The 21,961-nt window shown below is 36.8% G+C and overlaps 1 protein-coding gene across 4 annotated transcripts in view; it reads right to left on the reverse strand.

Annotated features, from left to right (window-relative positions):
• LOC138696179 (FK506-binding protein 15-like) overlaps window positions 1-21,961 on the reverse strand; it is a 296,343-nt gene that overhangs the window by 57,674 nt on the left and 216,708 nt on the right. For all 4 annotated transcript variants that reach the window (XM_069820787.1, XM_069820785.1, XM_069820786.1 and 1 more), the window contains 2 exons: window positions 15,286-15,443; window positions 9,075-9,248 (listed from right to left, as the gene is read on the reverse strand). In XM_069820787.1, the coding sequence (XP_069676888.1) occupies window positions 9,075-9,248; window positions 15,286-15,443 (332 nt within the window). The remainder of the gene's footprint in view (window positions 1-9,074; window positions 9,249-15,285; window positions 15,444-21,961) is intronic.

Here is a 21,961-nt window from a genome sequence, read left to right on the forward strand (position 1 = left end):
TGTGATGTATATAGACCTGTTTTGCAGTAAAATTTGTTCCTGAGGCCAGAATCGTTCGTGCCGGGTTTGGCTTAATGTATTTCATGTCCTTTCGCGGGCTTTGAGTTTACGCTTAAAACGTTGTAGCTGAGGCACAATTCGGCTGGCCTGGTTAGGTTTCACTCCTCCCATCCATGGGCCGGCCTCAAGGGTAGAGTGGGGTGGGAATAGCAGTGGTGACTTGTCTTCCTAACTAGGCCATAAATAACAAAATTCCAGCTCTTTGGCAGGCAGAAACCCACTCGAGATTCTCTCCCCTTATGTCTCAGTTTATGACATAAGCGAGGGTGTTCTACTATTGTACTTGGTAGTACAATAGTGAATCTGGGCCAATGTTGTTATGTATTTCGGGAAAATATAAACAGAAACAAATGAGAGAAATAATGCTGGTGCAGTTAATTCATTGTTAGAGTGTCCTTCTTCGAGAAGAAATAATACTAAAAGAAAGGAAGTTTTAAATAAAGAGAGAGACTACCAAGATACCTATGACATCGCTGATAATTTTTCTGACACATAATCTTAAAACGCGAGTTTCTATTGCATCCTGGTATGGACAACATAAATGGTTATGTGGTAATGTGATGCAAAATAAACTTCTCTTGGCCTTGTTTGTTGCTGTCAAAGGAAAAAAATAAAAAGAAAAGAAAGAAAGGAGAATTTCAACACATAATATGGGATGCTTCATCACACTGAAACAATCACTGAAACTCAGAGCATAACAGCTTATTTGGTGAGTGAAATTACTATTTTTCATTGATAGTAATAAGAATAGACTAATAATAATAATAATAATAATAATGTAATAATGATATTAATAATATAATAACAATAATAATTAATATCATAAACAAACATTTCCTATCAGAGGCACTTAAACTAGTTGCATCTGGCCTCACCGAGGATTTTGATCACCGGCCGCTACTGTGTTCCATGATCATCTCTTCATTTTCATCACACAATACACAAGTAGATTTATGGAAAATTCCTATTCTGTGCAGTGGCTTGCCAAACAATCATGACCTGAACATTGCAACAGCAGATTAACTTGGCCCTTGGGGACTATCTTGGGATCATCAATAAAATTTTTTTTTTTTTTTAAGCCAAAAAGTCTGCTGTTTCATTTCCCTTTATATCACAATGCGAAGGAATCCTCTGTAAGCTAATTTTTTTCAGTAATTCAGTTAGCCCTTTTTGTAAACTGTTGTGAAATTATGGTTTATATGGCTGCCCTTGAGTGTGTTAATATGACAATATTTTGGAATTTATTTAATCTATATAAGAGATTTTGCAAAGATATATAAATAGCAGTAATTCCTTCTTTAAAATTTATTGTATATTTTTCTACAGAATGGTAAAATGAAAAGAAAGGACATTTCCTTCAGTTTTTGCTCCTCTTGAATATGATGCAAGGCAGGAATGCAGAACCAGGTGCCAGTTGTAGCATATGTCACAAGCCGGATTACATCATTCACCCTATCTTCAACTCCATGGATCATTCATGTAATAAGGTGGAGGGGATTTGTATTCGCTATTTAGTGGTGGAATTCGTTCGGGAAATGCCAGTTTAAAGAGCAATGGGAAAATGAATACTTCTGTATCCAAGACAATCACAAAGCATGCGAGCCTTCTTCACTGCATGTATGAGTTCTGGTTTGGATCTACATAGCCTACATATATGAGCAAATATTCTCGAAAATGAACTTCATTAAGAGCGACGATCGCTCTAAATTGACATATGCACATCTGAATCCCCTTCGCAGGCTATACACATCTTCAGTAGAGCCTCAGTAGAACCAAACTGGTGAACAGAAAAATAATGAATAGATCTGGTGAACGTTGTAGTTAAAGCTAAGTTAATTATGGCAAAGATTTTCCTTTATATTCACATGAGAATTTAGGTTTAAGTTTTCATTATGGGATCAATATAGTCAATTTCACTTAAACTAGATTTAAATTTGTTTTATTTAACGACGCTTGCAACTGCTGAGGTTATAATCAGCATTGCTGGTGTGCAAGAATTTTGTCCTTTTACATGCCAGTAAATCTAATAACATAAGCCTGTCGCATTTAAGCACACTTAAATGCCATCGACCTGGGCCAGAATTGAACCTGCAACCTCGGGCATAGAAGGCCATCACTCTACCAACTGTGCCACCCAGACCAACACTTAAACTAGAAATAATGTATTTTTATACTTTTCAAAATGTCTTGTATGACTTAATGTTTACACACAATCGTATTATACAGACCTAAATACCATTAGATACAAGATAAATGTCTTCAAATAAAATACTTTAGCAATTTTATTCCTGACTAAAGTTTCCTTACCTGCTAAAACTACAACAAGAATATGTTTTGTTTAAACATTTAGTATCATCAGTTCACTTTAACCAATTGAATTTAAATGAGAAATTGTACATTCAAGTATACCTAAAAGTATTTTCTTTTTACATATAAACGTATTGTATTCGTTTACATACCATTATATATGTATTGCATTTAATCCGAATTCGTTGGATAAGTTTAATGTTATACGAGGCGTGTTCTTAAAGTAAGTTCCGTTTTCAATTATAGCCGTCGCGTCGCTGCAATCGTTATTTTGCGCATGCGTGTTTTCTTCTTCAGTCCTCAGGCAAGCTGTGCATGCAGTTTCAGAGCTTCAGTCCGTGTGTGTGGTTAGTTGTGATCAGTTGAAATGTTTAAAGTGATCGAGCACCCCGCCGACTGTGAGATGGGTCTGTTATCCGTTTCTTGAATGCAAGAAACATTAAACCAGCTGACATTCATCGTCAACTTTGTGAGGTGTATGGTGATGATGCCATTAGTGATGGAATGGTCAGGAGATGGGTTAGGAAGTTCAGCGAGGGCCACGTCTCTGTGCATGATGACAGCGTACCAGTTGGGCATCTTTGATCAATGATGATTTGGTGCATGCTGTCGATGAAAAAATTCATGAGGACAGGAGGTTCACAATTTCTTTACTTTCCTTGAATTTTCCACAAATGTCGCGGAGTGTTCTCTACAAAATTGTGACAGATCGTTTATGATATCGAAAATTGTGCTCACGATGGGTACCCAAGATGCTCACCGAGGAACACTAAACCAAACGAGCTTCCAGTGCATTGAGCTTTTTCACACGTTACAGTGAGCAAGGTGATGAGTTTCTTGACCATATCGTGACAGGTGACGAGACTTGGGTGTCTCATATGACACCTGAATCGAAGCAGCAGTCCATGGAATGGAGGCACACTGCATCACTAAAGAAAAATAAATTCAAACAAACCATGTCAACACGCAAGATCATGTGCACTGTTTTTTGGGACAGAAAAGGAGTCCTACTCATCGAATTCTTGCCTCGGGGTGAAACCATTAACAGAGAAACCTATTGTCAGACTTTGAAGAAGCTCCATCGCGCAATTCAGAACAAGAGACGTGGGATGCTGACCGACGGAGTTGTGTTGCTTCATGACAATGCTCAGCCACACACAGCTCGTGACACCCAAAATCTCAATCTCGAAATTTGGCTGGGAACAAATTGACCATCTCCCCCTACAGCCCGGAATTGGCTCCTAGTGACTTTCATCTCTTCCTGCACCTCAAGAATTCCTCGGTGGTCAACGTTTTGATGGCGACGATGAAGTGAAAACAGCAGTGCGGGAGTGGTTTGCATCGCAGGCGGGCAAATTCTATAATGAGGGGATAGAAAGACTTGTGCCACGACTCGATAAATGCCTCAATAATGGTGGAGATTATGTTGAGAAGTAATTGAAGTGTGGGGAATACAATGCAACAAAAATGGTTTGTAAATATCTTCCCGTTTACTTACTACACCCTTTTGGAACTTACTTTAAGAACACGCCTCGTAATTATTGTGGTTGGAGATACTTTCGTCATTTTGTTACGAGCATGAGTTCGTTGTAATCCGCCACATGGTTGTGGACAGATCATGAAGATGTCATTCAACGCCCTTGGGCTGTGGAAGGGGAACCTATGCCAGTGGCGATTTTCCTTTTATATATTGTTTGAAAATATATGTATAAGAATTCCTTATCAGACTAGATTATCCGCACATTTAAATAAAACGCCAGTAAGCCAAAATATATATGACGAGTGGGAAAATATGACAGCTATTAAAAGAGTGGGTCATGAAGTACTAGATTGCAAAAACAAATATCGAAAAAAGAAGGGATTAAATATATGGAACGAAGATATTAACAATGTAATTAATGAGAAAAAGAAAACATACAGAAATATGTTACAGTAACAAACGGACGAAGCAAGACAAATTCATAAAAATATGCGGAACAAAGCCAAAGATTTCGTAAGGAGAGCTCACCAAGAATCTTGGGATAGACTAATTTGCACTGTAGAACATGATGTTCATGGAAGACAACATGTAGTCTTTAAATTACTGAAACATTTAGTCAAGAAAGGGATGTAGCTAATTTACAGATAATAAGAGAAGATTACTGGATAAACCACTAAAAACAGCTTTGGTACAGTGAAGAAAATAATGAAGAGGAAAGTGACAAAGAAGAAATTGTTTATGGAGAGATAGATCAAATTGAAATAGAGGAATTAGAAGCTTCACTAAAAATGATGAAAAGTAGAAAAGCAACAGGTGAAGATGGAATAAATGCAGAGCTCTTGAAATATGGTGGGCAGGCACTAAATAATAGACTGTTAAGTTTAATGAATATATGCTGGAAGAGATGTGAAATACCAAATTCGTGGTCTAAAGCCCAAATAATCTCCATTTTTTAAAAAGGGAACAGAGGAAAATGTCAGAACTAGAGAGGCATCAGTCTACTAAAAGATGCCATTTTTACAGTAAAACAGATAATTGAGAATTTTTTTTTTTTAAATTTTAGTAGGTTATTTTACGACGCTTTATCAACATCTAAGTTATTTAGCGTCTGAATGAGATGAAGGTGATAATGCCGGTGAAATGAGTCCGGGGTTCAACACCGAAAGTTACCCAGCATTTGCTCATATTCGGTTAAGGGAAAACCCCGGGAAAAACCTCAACCAGGTAACTTGTCCTGACCGGGAATTGAACCTGGGCCACCTGGTTTCGTGGCTAGACGCGCTAACCGTTACTCCACAGGTGTGGACTAATTAAGAAATGGAGAGAGTACAATTTAGAAACTCACTTGGTCTTTGTTGATATTAAAAAGCTTTTGATCGTGTTAATAGGAATAAACTCTGGCAGATAATGTATAGAAGAGGCTCCTAATCATTTCATAAACGTATTGAAAAGTATCTACAGAAACACGACAATTAGCATTACTATTGGACATGGCAAATATAGCAAGGACATTCCAATTAATCAAGATGTAAGACAAGGCTGTAGTATTTCACCAAGTTTGTTTTTAATCTATATGGACGACATTCTTAGAGAATGGAACAATAGATCACCTAATGGTATTAAAATTACTCCTAATTTTAGTATTAAGATGGTGCTATATGCGGGTGACCAGGTTTTAATTAATAAAAGCGAAGATGATCTACAAAAATCAATATATCAGTTACAAAGAATAAGTGAGATGTATAATATTAAAATTTTAACACATAAAACAAAGACAATGGCATGGCATGTAGACATGAGTAGGCTGAAGTCAATTAATCCTGTGAACATTGTTTACCTGCTGCGCGAAAAGGTACGTTGAACTTACATACCGGATAATCAGGATGTAATTGGAGTGAGGATGAGCCGTTTGCATGCATGTTACGTGACATTATAATGCAAAAATACTATCGGGAATTATCAGAAGTAGATATCGACATATTGGATATGAATAAGTGATTGTGAGTCTGATGGCAGAGAAGAAACAGCACATGGTATGAAAGTTCCAACAGTTTTGGAACGTCCTATCCAGCAAATAAAGGAACTGCAAGTCAAAGTGAATACTTATCTTCGCTCTCAAAAATATCACGACCTAGTATGCTACAGTGTCTTGATGATCTAACATTGGACAATATTTATGATTATTTTAATCGCAGTTACAATTCTTACAGGAAACTAATGAACTGTTATAGCTGCATTCGTTTGAAATCCAATTGCAAGGTAATTTTGGATTATGTGACGTGCAAAATGCAAGACCAGGGCCACTTCAAGGGAAACAAAACATCAAATCTGAAGGCTGTAAAAGAGACTGTAAGAGCACAGTTTGACAGAGCCAGAGACTATGATCAGTAGTCCACTACTGGCACGTACAAGCGTGGGCTCTAGAAGCTGCTACAGTAGTTGCTTTGGACAATTTAAAGCTTCTTTGCATTTTGCCAGCGGCTTCAAAGAAGAATATAACATTTCGTCCAGGTATATCACTACATTAGGCACAAAGAAACATTTGTGGTAGATGTGAACATGTTCATTAAAGACAAAAACACAGTTAAGCAACGCATGTGGAATAATGATCAGAACCAATTTTTTAATGAACTATCGTCTTCTTTAACACTATCACACATAAGTGAAAAATCAACAGCTGGTGTGGTACAGTCTTTTTATAGGTATACACACAGTTACATAATAGATGTGGCAGTGTCCATGGATGATAGATTAGTGAGCAAGATTTACATTTGCAGGAAACACAGAGATGTTTGGTCCACAGTTCGCAAAGAAACTAGCAGCAATTTGTCCACGGAACATCCATGTTGAAGCAAGTAAAAGTAGAAATATGATCAAAGAGCACATGAAAAGCTTATTACATTCGGTCCTTGGTGAACACGTTTGTGAAAAAAGGTCTATTACTTTGTGATTTCTGGTTAGGACACAAAGATTACTGTCTGATAGAAGAATGTTTTCCCAACAAAGATACTATGTTACAGATATGCCATCAAAGACAACCAAATATTGCCAACCTCCGGGTGTATATATTTCATTTTGAATCTTGCGTACACTACTTTTAACACTTGAATATAATTAATTGATTAACTAGTGGACTTACTTGTGTTAATCATGTAAGATTTGTACAGCTTACAGCTGTTTCAGTGCTTCACGCACCATCCTCAGAGCCTACTAGATCATGGCGTCATCTCGAACTTCTCTGCCTGTTATGTGGGTGTGTTTGATTGTTGAAAGGTGTTGAAGAGTGGAGTGAAATAGTGTGTGTGTACTGAAATTGATCTGTGTGTTGAGCATTTGAAATATACAAACACACTAAAACACACTCCGATCAAATTCTCAACACACAGAGCAATTTCAGTACACACACACTATTTGACTCCACTCTTCAACACCTTTCAACAATCAAACACACCCACATAATAGGCAGAGAAGTTAGAGATGACGCCGTGATCTAGTAGGCTCTGAGGATGGTGCGTGAAGCACTGAAACAGCTGTAAGCCGCACAAATCTTACATAATTAACACGAGTAAGTCCACTAGTTAATCAATTAATTGTATATATTTTTTCAGACGGTACAAACTGCATTGCAGAATTGTTGATTTTGTACGCTTACAAATTGATAAACTGCAGGTCACGTTACATGATCGATATTTCATCATTCGCCTCCGCTCTGTCATCTACAACCAACTTTCTGCACCGAGGTACAGACCTATGTTAACATTTTGTGGCGAAGATCCGATTACGAAGTTGATATTCCTGTTGCATCATTTGATAGTGTGATCATTGTGGCTTGTGATATTGAACTATTGCAGTGCGGATACACGAAAGATGATGTAGCATGCTACTACAGCATGTTACAGAACTTCGTCATCCCTAGACTGAGGAATCACGATATGGAAAACATAATCTTCATGCAAGATGGCGCTCCACCCCACAGCTTTATCCCTGAAAAACAATTAATTATGCATATGTTTGGCGATCGTGTCATCAGTAGGCACTTTCCAAAAATGTGACCTCCGCGATCTCCAGATTTCAATCCGGCCGTCTTTTGGTTGTGGGGGTTACCTTAAAGAACGAGTTTTCCTGACACATCCAACAACCCTACTGCAACTGAAAGATGCCATCTCGCAAGAAATTGCCAATATTCCAAGACATTATCTGCAAAATGCTGTACATGATGTTGCAGAAAAAAAGCTGTACGTTGAACAAGAGAACAGCGAACATCTTCCCAATGTTTTGTAAACCCCGTTGTTTGTCCAACATTGTGATGTTTTTGTTTTTCCCTATCTCATATTATAATATTTATAGTGGTTTAATGTTTGAACTGACTTTTGAAATACCCTATACTCGTATATTATTTAAAGCAAATGTCGTGTAACTTCTTGCCACATAATACCTCATTTATGTATTTTATGGATCTCCTTGTCATAACTGTCTGTTACACGGTGTTGTTTCTTCAGCGATTTGTGCTTCTCTAGTCATTAGATTCGTTATTCTTCAATCACTGATTGTACACAACTGCGGAGTTTTACAGATAAATAACTTTGATGGGTGGTAGAACAAGCACAGCTCTATATTTTAAATGCATTTACACTCGGTTTTAGCCGTTCGAGCTGGGGTACTTCCCTTGTTAGAAAAAAGTTTTGTTGCACAGATACTTTATAAGTCCCAAAAAGGAGGCAGTGCGCATGATCAGAGAATGTGCAACCTGGATCACAAGAGAAGGACTAATTGAGGTAATAAAATTAGTTTTGTTTTGTTGTATGTTCATGCACAATGCCTCCTTTCTGGGACTTATAAAGTATTTGTGCGACAAAACTTTTTTCTAAGACTGTACATATCGGCCAAAACCTCAATCAGAGGCAAGCGGTCTATGTAGTAGTAAAATATTTTGTAAATATGAACTCTTATGGATAATCGAACAGGTTGCACATTCGAAATTATGATGAATATGTGTGCGTCTACACATTAAAAAGCTAAATTAATTTCTACTACACATTAAAAAACTCAATTAATTTATACAATCTTAAAAACATAATAATTAAATCAATTTCATATTGTGTCAACAAATAATAAATATAAATTTAATCTATCTGAACCAAATCATAAATTACAACTTAGAAGTGATTTTATAAAATAACTTTCTCTCATGCTTACTACAGAGTAATGTTCTCACGTGAATTCTTACCCGTGCTTGCATATTTTTCAGTTCCTCTTTCAGTTCGGTGTTCTCCTGTTCCAGATTTTGTACCATGCCCAAGTATTTCGTCTTCAGGTCTTTCAGCTTGAGTTTCCACTCTTGTTCTTGCTTTTCTGTGTTGGTGCTTGACAGCTCCTTCCTCCTCATCTCAGCAATCTCTGCCTGAAATACATACTGAGTGTTCTACTTTGCTGCTGAACTTTTTGAGAAATGGTCGATTACTGTTATAAGAGTGTGAAGAATGTGATTTTTGAGGTAGTAGCACCAGTGACGTGGACACATAATAACTAATGTTGAAATTATACACCAACAGAAGTGAATTCCTTACACAGATAACAAGAAAAATTAAATTTCGTCTCCTGTCCCTTCAGTTAGAAATAAGGTTATTTTGTGTAACATGTGCGAAATTGGAAATCCCAGCTCTTCTTAACAATGGTAAATGTAGGTGATTACAGTTAGAAAAGCCTCTCTCTCACAACAAATAACATTAGTTACTGAGCTGTTAACGGCAAAATATTGGTTACATTCCATTTATTTAAGAAATATTGGCTAGTTACTATACTGGTCTGAATCTAAAATAATACTATCCCAAGTTTTCAGATGTTCTACAGAAAAAATAAAAATATTCTGCACTTTGGAAATGTTAAAGAATTAAAAAAATCAACTTCTGAATTGAAATTGGATTCTTCTTCAGACTGGTAATTCTCTCACAAAATGTCAACGTCACTGCCATTTATGTTATTAGCAACAGAGCACTTTTTGAAACCCTTCACAATATTGACTCACCGCTGTAATTATCCACTGTGCCAGCAAATGCATACTTGGCAAATCTAGCTTTCAGGTAAAGCTCCCTGTGAAGTAAACTTGAATAAATTCAAGAGATCCCGGGACCTTTGGCTTAGTGGACCAACACTCTACCGACTGAGCTACCCAGGAACTTCACCTAACACCATCTCAATTTTTCCCTTTTTATCCACATAACTCGAGTGGGCTGACAAGACACCAGACACCTACATTGAGTGCACACCAACTCTGTGTGATTTGTTTGTGTGTACTCGATGTAGGTTTCTTTGAGAATGAAAATGTGTTTTACTTTCAACACAGATGGATAGGACGAAGAGGAAGTGCTGTGGAGTTCCCGTCTCTATCTCCGGATTTAACCCCTCCAGACTTCTACCTATGGGGAGCTCTAAAGGACTCAGTGTACGCCACAAAACCATAAACACTGGAGGAACTGAGAGTTCAGATCGAACATGCCTGTAATGATATTCCATTAGCAACAATCCAGTTGGTATGTCGCTCTATTGTACGTCGTTGTTGAGAGTGTACTGTGGCGGAAGGGGGCCATTTTGAATAAGTGCGAGCTTAAGGACTACAAAACCGTAAAAATTGTATTCTGTCTCATCTCGTTGCTGAGAAATAGTGTTTCAAAATGTGTATACATCAATTTGGGACACTCTGTATATACTAGTTCAGTATTATCATTGATCTTGTATTTCCTGTCATATGTAGCACTAATATTTTGTAGAGCGCTAATTTCGCAGTGTTAGTGCATTTATGTGGTTAAAAAGTAGCTGGACAGACCATTTACATTTAGTAATGTTAATGTTATGTTTTATTTAACGACGCTCGCAACTGCAGAAGTTATATTAGCGTCACCGGATGTGCCAGAATTTTGTCCTGCAGGAGTTCTTTTACATGCCAGTAAATCTACTGACATGAGCCTGTCGCATTTAAGCACACTTAAATGCTATCGACCTGGCCTGGGATCGAACCCGCAACCTTGGACATAGATGGCCAGCGCTATACCAACTCGCCAACGAGGTCGACTTAACCCATTTGATCCCAAGACACTTTCAATGATTGGAATATAAATATTTCAGAATTGATATTAACCCATTTATGCCCAAATTATTTTTTATTAAAAATGGTGTTTCTTATATATTCCTACTTATTGACACATAAGAAACAAAATAAGATGATTATTGGTCCTCTCAAATCATTTACGCCGTAAATAATGCATGTTCCCATTTGGGAACAGTGGGAGTAAAGGGGTTAAATTTAGTAGCAAACCCACTTACAGTTGTCATGCTCCATTATTATTATTATGTACCAGTACCGAACTAGGTTTTACCTTTCATAGAATCCTGAAGTAAGCATTTGGAGTTAGAGTTTGAACGCTGAAACTCCAGGATATACTAACTGATAACTTTCCTAACTTGTTTGGGAGCGAAAATGGGCTGCCTGAATATAACAAGTACTTATGACAAATATAGAGAGAAGGTCTGCTATAGAGTAAAAGAAAAAAAACCCTACATTTTTGAATGTACATCACAGTCTGTCGCACTTCCATTTACAAGATCTGAAGTCTCCATCACCATGTCAGCTTTTTGGAATCCGAATAATCACTGAAATCTGTTTAACTGTCACCATCCTAGAGCAGGCAGCCTTCATTACTATCTAAAAGCATTGGAGATGCAGCACATCTTAAATGATTTAGCAATAATTTCACCAGAAATACTATTTCAAGCAATTGATACCAGTAAGCAATGACATTGGGATGCAGCACATTTAACTTTTCTAACTGGTGTTAACCCTACATCAAGTTCCAAAATATAATTTTGGTATTGTTTTAGCACCTTTAATTTAAAAGGTTTATTGATACTGATATTCACAGGCTGCAAGATTCATGTCATTTCACTTGGGATAATAAATGTTGTGTAATGTAATATGCCATTGTTGTGTTCCCTTCTTTGTGCTCCTTACGGCCCTAATTCGAATTTCCTAACCTTAATTAGTTCAAATGTGGAGTGGCCAGTCGTGTCATACTCTCGTCCCTTTACTTGAGACGGTGAATATGCAACCCTTATAATCTGGACAGCACATGGAACCCACTGTATGGCAGCACTCTGCAGTGCTACTCTCAGTCCAAGGTGTTTCCCCCTCCATATGTGAGAGGGCGCTTATGAAAGTCTTCTCCCTCTCTTCCCTGCCTGACAAGTGACTAGTCACGTGGAGTATGCTGTCGCAACTGGCTATATAAAAGAATGCAGAAGAAGGGGCTCAAGGCAGAGCCCTTTTAACTTTTAAACAAGTCACTTCTCACCTTCCTTCATTGCCTCAACTCTTCATCATTCACTCCTGTAGCATTCTTGACTTGGACTCCTTACACTCACCTGGCCTGCTCAACCCTAGTCCCTGCTTCAAACCCGTCTGTGGCTGGAAAGTCTCGAGGTATGGCATGTTGATCCATCAATAAGAGTCTACCATTTCCCTGCTTCTGGTGTCGTAAAGTCGCGAGCCACGGTCTGTTAGATCTTTCGACTATGAAAACCAACCATGTGCCTAGATTTCATTTCTCTCTCGTTCTGCCCCCACACCATATCATCAGGGCAGGCCTAATGCTTTTCTACTCAGGTACTCTCGTTAACCCAGCGACCCTTTCGCACCAATTCCACTTCACTATCATTGTAACTCTCCAACATCACAGTCTTAGGACGAGTTTCCTAAATTACAAATTTTCATCATGATACTCATGTTGCCACTACCCCCAAAACCAGGGGAAAATATCTAACATCTCTTTCCTGTTGCTAATAAACAAACATTGTTTAAAACAGTTCTCCCTTTTCTTGACCATAATCCCACAGAATATCTCTTATGCTTCCACCCTCGTATCGTGTCACTCCCGTTTCCTTTCCCCTGTCACAACACGCCAGAGGAATGCAACAGAGACTAGTACACGATAATATTGAATATAACATGCACTTCAATAAAAAAAAGAAAATAAACAAATTAAAATAGATGTCAAATTTCACTTAATTTGTCATTTCCATTTATGATGTGCCATTAAGAACTGTTTAAAGACAGAAAAAAAAGACATTGCATTGTTAAAAAAAAACTTTAAAATATTGGAGAATGTGACATTTGCACTTAGCAATTTGAAGAATATTACTTTTGACACCAAAAAAAAAAAAAAAAAACATCCCGTGACCTAGAAGCAGCTTCCTACTGGTTGAGAGGAGAATGTGACCTTTTCAACCAGATGTATGGTAGAGTATACTAGTTTTGCGGCTACATCAAACTTTTGTCACACTATAAATAAAGGAGAATGTTATTTTGCAGAGGGATGCAATAGAGACCGGCACACGATAATATCGAATATAACATGCACTTTAATATATAAGGATCTACTGTAAAAGTCAAATTCTCCATTTTTTTTTTCAAATTTCAATTAATAAAAAGAAAAACAAACAAAAAAAACCAAAAACAAACAAACGAAAATAGATGTCAAATTTCACTTAATTTGTCATTTCCATTTACGATGTGTCATTAAGACCTGTTAAAGACAGAAAAAAAAAGATTAAGTCATTATATTGTTAAAAAAGTAACTTTAAAATATTGGAGAATGTGACATTTGCACTTAGCGATTAGGAGAATGTTACTTTTGACACCAAAAATAACATTCCATGACCTAGAGGCATCTTCCTACTGGCTGAGAGGAGAATGTGACTTTTGCAACCAGATGTATGGTGGAGAATACTATTTTTGTGGCTACATCCAACTTTTGTCACACTATAAATAAAGGGGAATGTCATTTTTGCTATATAATTATAACTGATTCATATGGAGATCAGAAAATAAAACAAGAATACATAAAAAGTGGAGAATGTGAGATTTGTAATTGGACTCCTCAATATATATTAAAGACATTATTTGAAAGTTTCATAGCAGATGAGTTAAGATATAGTTTTAGGATATATGAGAGGCAGGCAAATGAAAATGGGTCACCATGCATATATCCCACAGCGGGCAAGTTGGTACCACTGGAATTTGATTGCTGAACTGATATCTGGTGGTGACTCGCAAAAGCACAGTTACAACCACTGCTTACACACTATTCGTTCATTTATTGTGCTAAAGCGAGGTTAGAGATGTGTGTGTTCATCCAACATCACTAATGGAGGCAGGTAAAGAAGAACAGCGAGGTGCAGTGCGATTTTTGACTGCTGAAGGAGTAGGAGGACGAGAAATCCATTGTCGTATGTCTCCTGATTACAGCGAACACAGCATGTCATGTTTGCATGTACTGGAATGGCACAAGAGATTATGAGAGGGACGCATATCAATGCAAGACGACGCTGGCCCAGGAGAGGCTCATCGTGCCATCACTCCTGCTGTTATTGCTGAGGTTGAGGGTCTTATACAGGGAAACTGACGGATCACTGTGGAAGAACTTCGTCATTTGGTGGGAATAAGTCACGGTTCCATACATGTCATTGCGACGAAGCACCTACATTACCAAAAAATCTGCACGCAATGAGTTCCACATCAGTTGACGGAGGAACAAAAACAAACAGAATGGCTGCTTAACTGGGTCACTTGTAAAGATACCACGAGCAAAAGTATGCATTTCTGTCCCCTATTGTCACTGGGGATGAATCATGGTGTCACCATTTTGAACCAGAGAGCAAACGGCAGAGCCAACAATGAAAATACATGGATTCTCCTCCACTGAAAAAGTCCAAAGCAATACACACAAGTTCCAGTAAAGTCATGTTAACATTCTTCATCGATTTTAGAGGTCCTCTGCTTGTTGAATTTCTCGAGCATGGAGGCACAATCAATGCACAGCGTTATGAAGAACGTTTACAGAAACTGAGATGTGCCATTAAGTCAAAACACTCTGGAATGCTATCGAACGTTATCCTTCTTCATGATAATGCCGCCCACATACTGCCAACTCAGAGATTTGGTTGGAAACACTTCAACACCCCCTCCCCTCCCCCTCAGGCCAAATCTCTCCCCATGCGATTTTCACATTTTTGGAGAGTTGAATAAAGACATTCAAGGACTTCGTTTTGGATCAGATGAAGACGTGTGTGACTAAGGTAAAGAACTGGTTTGGTAGACAGACACAAGCTTTTCCAAGAATGGGATTGATCATCTTATCTTGCAGTGGGATAAATTTATAAACAGTTTTGGAGATTACTTTTGAGGTACCGGTAATGAATGTTCTATTATACTTTTTTGCATCTGACCTATTTCATTTGACTGCCCCTCATATATACATACACACTATGATCCAATGTTTCTGTATATAAATTGAAGAATGAATAAGCGAAGAGTTAAGAACGCAGTATAAATATATAAAATAGGTTACAACACTAAGGTTTGATCTAAATTTTATCACTGAGCTTACCTCAAGGGATTGAACAAGCTCATTTCGATAATGCTCAGAGTTGGTTTTCTCCTGCTGCAATTGCTGTTCAGTCTCGTGCAAATTTCTCTCCAACTTATCTTTAATTGCTTGAAGCTCCAGCAACGATTTGCTACAACCCTGAAGTTTCTGTTCCTGATCTGTAACGTAATTTTCTATATAAATTGTTGCAAATACAATATATTGAGTCCTGACAATGCATATTACTGAATGAACCAGAAATGTAAATTTCACTATTCACCTAGATTTTTATATTTTTATAACGGCGATAAAACATATATTTTTGTTGGTTTTTATATTATGACTATGAATATGACACTATATTAAGCTAAATGGGAACAGGAATTAAGGCATCCAAAGGTAAGATGGATAGATCAGAAATACTTACATTGCAGAATTACCCAGGACAAGACATTAAGACTCATGAACCTGATGTATTCAATATGATGATGACGAAAAAGACACTGAAAAAGTTTTAACACATAATGTTCCCACACATGCACGCACACACATATACATACAGAACATTCCTATGCACATTGGACCAGTACCAGAGTGTCATGTTCTGGCAGCTTATAACATAGTAGCAAGAAGCGCCCATCCCAAGGAAACTGAAATTGATTTTCCAAACAACATCAGTCCTCATATAGGTATTACCAATATTCTTGAAGAATGACCTTTAATCCACTATCCCAGTATAAAGTCTCTTATCTTATTGTCTTGGTTGCAGTAACCTCTCTTTATGTCATATTCAGCTGGTTCGTTAACATAAGTAATCAACTTTTATTATAAGTTTTAACTTGTCTAACATGCCAGCAATACCTATAACATCTGAATCCATGTTTTGGTCGTATGTGTTGTTGTATCGGTTCTCAGTAAAATAAGGACTCATGTTCAGGTCCCGTATTTTCGTTAAAACTATTTTGCGTGAATGGAACTGTCCATCTGCAGGCATATGATCACTCATGTTGGGCTCGGTGGTGCAGTCAGTAGAGTGCTGGCCTTCTGTGCCTGAGGTTGCACATTCGATCCCGGCCCAGGTCAATGGTATTTAAGTGTGCTTAAATGCGACAGGCTCATGTCAGTAGATTTGCTGGCATGTAAAAGAACTCCTGCAGGACAAAATTTCGGCACACTGGTGACACTGATAAAACCTCGGCAGTTATGAGCATCGTTAAATAAAACATAATTTAAATAATTTAAATGATCGTTCTCCGCCTGCCAACAGATTTTCTTAAGTAGAGAGTGGAGTGGGGACTTGTCTGCACAGGAATGCTCTGTTATGTGTGTCTATGTCTTTATCAACAAGTTAGTCAATGTCATGCTTCCCGTAATAACCCATATTTTCATCCCTTCAATTATCACGTCTGCTTATCCACAACTTTGGAAAACAGTTTTGGTACGTCCACTTCCTAAAGCAAATTCACTTACTTCTGCCAAAGACTACAGGCCAATCTTCATTCTTCCTGTTTTATCTAAAGCCCTGGAATGTATCATTCATAAGCAGTTGTCAGACTATGTAATCGAATTTAATCTTTTAGACCCTTCAGAATCAGGATTCAGAAATGGCCATAGCACTTCTACTGCTTTGTTGAATGTTACTGAGAACAACAGGCTACTGTACTAGTTTTATTGGATTATAGGAAAGCCTTTGATTCTGTTGACCTCGATCTACTATTGACTAAACTACAAACACTACATCTATCTGATAGTGTTATCAGTTGGATGCACTCCTACCTTACTGGCCGCCAGCAGCATGTCATATCTAATAATAGTTTCTCATCCTGGCAGACTGTAGATACAGATGTTCCTCAGGGTTCAGTATTAGGCCCTTTACTCTTCTCTATATATAAACGGAATTTCTAAATCACTGAAGCACTGTAGCTATCAAATATATGCAGATGACGTTCAATTGTATATTTCAGCCTGTCCTGATGCACTAAATGACAGCATTAATAGTCTTAATGAAGATCTGGACTTCATCTCTTCCTGACCTCAACAATTTGGATTTAACCTAAATGCATGTAAATCGCAGGTTATTCCGTTCGCGAACCATAAATTAATTCTTGATGTCAATGACCTGAATATTCCACCTGTGAAACTGAATAAAACAATCATCCTGTTTAGCTCTACCGTTAAAAACCTCGGAGTGCACTTCGAATCTAATCTCAATTGGGATACACATATTAAATATACATGTAAGAAGGCATTCTCTATTCTCCATTCACTAAAAAGACTGTATCATTATCCATCTAGATTAAAACAGACACTCATTCTACCTCACTTCGATTATTGCGATGTTTTGTTCAATGATCTCAGGATTGATAACAGTATGTTCATAACGCATGCATCTGCTTCATTAGTAATGTTCGATTTTATGATCATATCACACCTTCTTTCGAGAAGTTATCATGGCTTAGGTTACATGAGAGGAGAAATCTGCACTCGCTTTTTCTCTTTTATTTCGAATTATGCACACTTCATCCCCCTCTTATTTATTCGCCCATTTTCATAATCTCTCTCACTATCATAATATTAATACTCGATCACAACACGATAACACGCTAGAAATTCCACTCCACAAATCATCTCTGTATTGCTCATCTTTCACTGTTGCTACCTCTCGTCACTGAAACTCTCTGGCACCTGAAGTCAAGGGCTGCCGAACCTTGAAATCTTTCAAATCCAAGTTAGAAAATTATGTTATGACGAGTTGTCAAACCAACTTACTGTTATGACAAGTGTTGTATTGCATGTTTTCACGTATTCACTACATTTTTTTTTATTCTAGTGATATTAAATTTATTTTATCTTTTTGTTTTCATCATATTTCCCGATAATGATATATCTATAATGTGATAACTTGAGCTATTTATAATCATAATTTTTCTTACTGTGTGTACCTAAAAATATTGTGTATGCTTTGTAATTGACTATTTTATTACTATTATTATTATTATTATTATTATTATTATTATTATTATTACTTACTTACAAATGGCTTTTAAGGAACCCGAAGGTTCATTGCCACCCTCACATAAGCCCGCCATCGGTCCCTATCCTGTGCAAGATCAATCCAGTCTCCATCATCATATCCCACCTCCCTCAAATCCATTTTAATATTATCCTCCCATCTACGTCTCGGCCTCCCAAAAGGTCTTTTTCCCTCCGGTCTCCCAACTAACACTCTATATGCATTTCTGGATTCGCCCATACGTGCTACATGCCCTGCCCATCGCAAACGTCTATTATTATTATTATTATTATTATTATTATTATTATTATTATTATTATTATTATTGTCATCATCATCATCATCAATATTGTTATTGTTTCATATTCAACTTTGTATGTCTCATTTATTTTGACTTACTGTTAACATTTTATTATGCATTTTCTTTTCTTTCTATATGTTATATATTATGTCTGATTTTTACTGATTTGTTTACATTATATTATGATTATCTACTTCAGTTTTGTGTGTAAAATTGTAGTGTACACTTGGTCAAAATGAAAGTGGCCAGCGTCTGAGAGAATCGGTATTTCCATGAGCACTCGGGACAGCCAGGCTTTGTTCAAAAGATTGCGTATATTCTTACAGTAGTTATGGAGAACACAACTATTAATGACTAAAATCTTCCGAGAAAATAATTCATATACGAGATTTAAAACAGACAGATCGTTCAGAGTGTTTAAACAGTGAATATTATAACACAAACACCATATACTGTATAACAGGTTCTCAAGTGAAATCTGTCCATTGCTCGTTACAATGCCATTCTGACTGCAGTAAAACTTTTAATGTAGTTTGTAGAGTGATAGCTCAAAGTTCGTGAGATTGTAAGTTCAAATCTTCGTGGAGTTACTAAACTTTTTTTTAATGCATAAGTGAAAATATAGTTTGTAGAGTGATAGCTAAAAGTTCGTGAGGTTGTAAGCCCAAATCTTCGTGGAGTTACGAAACTTTTTTGTTTGTTGCCTTTTAAATGCATCAGTGAAAATATAACAGGTTTTCGTCAATTTTTTTTATCCTTAGAATACTTTTCTCTTTATTATTTTTTTCGTGTTAATAGAAACTTTTGATGCTAGATGGAAGTAACACTAAAGATGACAATTAGGGGCTTTCATATTAAAATGCAGTGTTAATTATTTTATTAATCCCTGCTGCTTTGCACTCTATTGGCTAAGGAACATTCAGTAAGTTAAATACGTTGACGATTAAATAATTGGCAATAATTAATTTGCAAGTTGTGCTACAGGGAATATTATTATTATACTAACCTAAATCCGTAATCATCAGGGCCTAAACGTAGTAATTGTAAACAAGATGAAAAACCATAATTCTGATGACAAAATATATCCTGATTTCCTGAAATTTTCACCAATTTTGTAATTATCTGTAACATGAATTAACATACGCAAAATTATTTGATTATATTACACTAAAAGGAGTTGTAAAAAATAAAAGAAAGGATAAAACAAAAAATTCACTACGGAGATTCAAACTTGAACTGTTTGCATTGTAATTTAACCACTGCTCCACGCCAAGCATGCTGTGGAGGTATTAAAATGCTGTGTTAATTATTTTATTAATCCCTGCTGCTTTACACTCTATTGCCTAAGGAACATTCAGTAAATAATATGTTGATGGTTAAGTAATAGACAATAATTAATTTGCAAGTTGTGCTACAGGGAATATGATTATTATACTAATCTAAATCCGTAATCATGAATGAGGGCCTAAACGTAGTAATTGTAAACAAGAAGAAAAACCATAATCCTGATGAAAAATATATCCTGATTTCCTAGAATTATAACCACAAATTTTCACCAATTTTGTAATTATCTGTAAGTAACATGAATTAACATAAGCAAAATTATTTGATTATATTACAGTGAAGGAGTTGTAAGAAATAAAAGAACGCACAAAACAAAAGATCCACTACGGAGATTCGAAGCATGCTGTGGAGGTAGTCCAAATCAGCACCTTGTATTATGGAGTTAACTAAAGCGACGCACAGAGGTTTATGGTAGTGAACTGCGTGCTCACCCGAAGGGACTTAGAAAATTTTTGCTGCTCAAGAGACCGGCCACTTTCATTTTGACTAGGTGTACTTTACTTTGTAAATTTGTAGTGTTTTATGTATCGCAGTTTTACTCCTGATAGAGTGTTAGAGAAGGCCATTCTCTAAAGAGCAAAGCCATTAGCTTTACAAGAAAAAGAAATAAAAAATCGCATCGTATATGTTAGGGGGTGAAACCATTCCGGAAGTTAACAAATGTAAATACCTAGGAATAACATTTAGCAGCGATCTTGGCTGGAGGGGAACACGTTACTGACACAGCGGGAAAGGCATGGACGGCGTTACACTTTGTGATGAGGATACTAAGGAAAGACTCTGATAAATCCAAAGAGATTGCATATAAATCACTAGTTCGTCCAGTAATGGAATGTGGTGCTGCATGTTGGGATCCTTACAGATTAGAACATATTAAGACACGGGAAAAGATTAAAAAACGGGCTCTCAAGTGTTGTCGTAATAATTCACCATTAAAATGGGACACACTCACGGACCGGAGAACGCGAATTCGATTATGCGCAATGTTCAAAACATACAGAGGTGAGCCTGCCTGGAGAGAAATAAAAAATAGGTTGCAGCCGTCAAATTACTCTTCAAGGAACGACCACTCATATAAATTGAAGGAAAGAAGACAAGAGGACGGACACTGGAAAGTTTTCTTTTCTCAATCGTACTATCAGGGACTGGAATGCTTTACCTGCAGATTTACTAAAGGCTTTACCAATAACCAAAAATGTATTTAAAAATAGGCTTAAGGACTTTACTAATAGATGGCAGTATATTATACACACTATTTAAAGGGTGTAATTGATATCTTGTTATTTGAAGTGTTCTATCAGTGAGGAAGTGTGTTGTGTCAGTGAAGTGTGTAGTGTCAGTGAAGTCTATTGTGTAAGTGAAATGTGTTTGTGTCAGTGAAGTGTGTAGTGTCAGTGAAGTCTATTGTGTAAGTGAAATGTGTTTGTGTCAGTGAAGTGGCTGTGCAAAGTATTTGAACAGTGAAATGGTTAGAAGTGTTAGTGAAATCAGGTAGAATCAGTGCAGTGTGTGAGTTGACAGGGAAATAAATGTAGTGCCGAAAGTTACTTATGCAGGTATGAATCTGTCACACTCGTGGGTCTTAGTTCGAACTTAGGGTTAAGATACAAATTAGATTTACTTTAATGTTATTTTAAGTGACCATGCTTCATTTAATTTAGGATGCTCCTTGTTATTATTATGCTTGTTATTATTATTATTATTATTTTATTATTATTATTAATTATTGTTTTTTATTAGTTGTGGTTATTATTAATTGTCATTATTGAGTGTAATTAGTTACCACTGCCACCAGGTATATACCCATTTGCAGTATGAATAAATATATACATACATACGGTATTAACTCTGCCAGGTTAAATAAACCACTACTACTACTACTACCACTACCACTACTACTATTATTATTAGTATTATTATTATTATTATTATTATTATTATTATTATTATTCGGTTGTCAGCCTTCATGCTGATCGGATGTGTGAGTAGCTGCGTGTATTACACAACATATTCAGTCATCGTTTTCTTGGGATGGCACC

The sequence above is a fragment of the Periplaneta americana genome, chromosome 3 (genome assembly GCF_040183065.1).
Source record: "Periplaneta americana isolate PAMFEO1 chromosome 3, P.americana_PAMFEO1_priV1, whole genome shotgun sequence".
Classification (NCBI taxonomy): Eukaryota; Metazoa; Arthropoda; class Insecta; order Blattodea; family Blattidae; genus Periplaneta; species Periplaneta americana.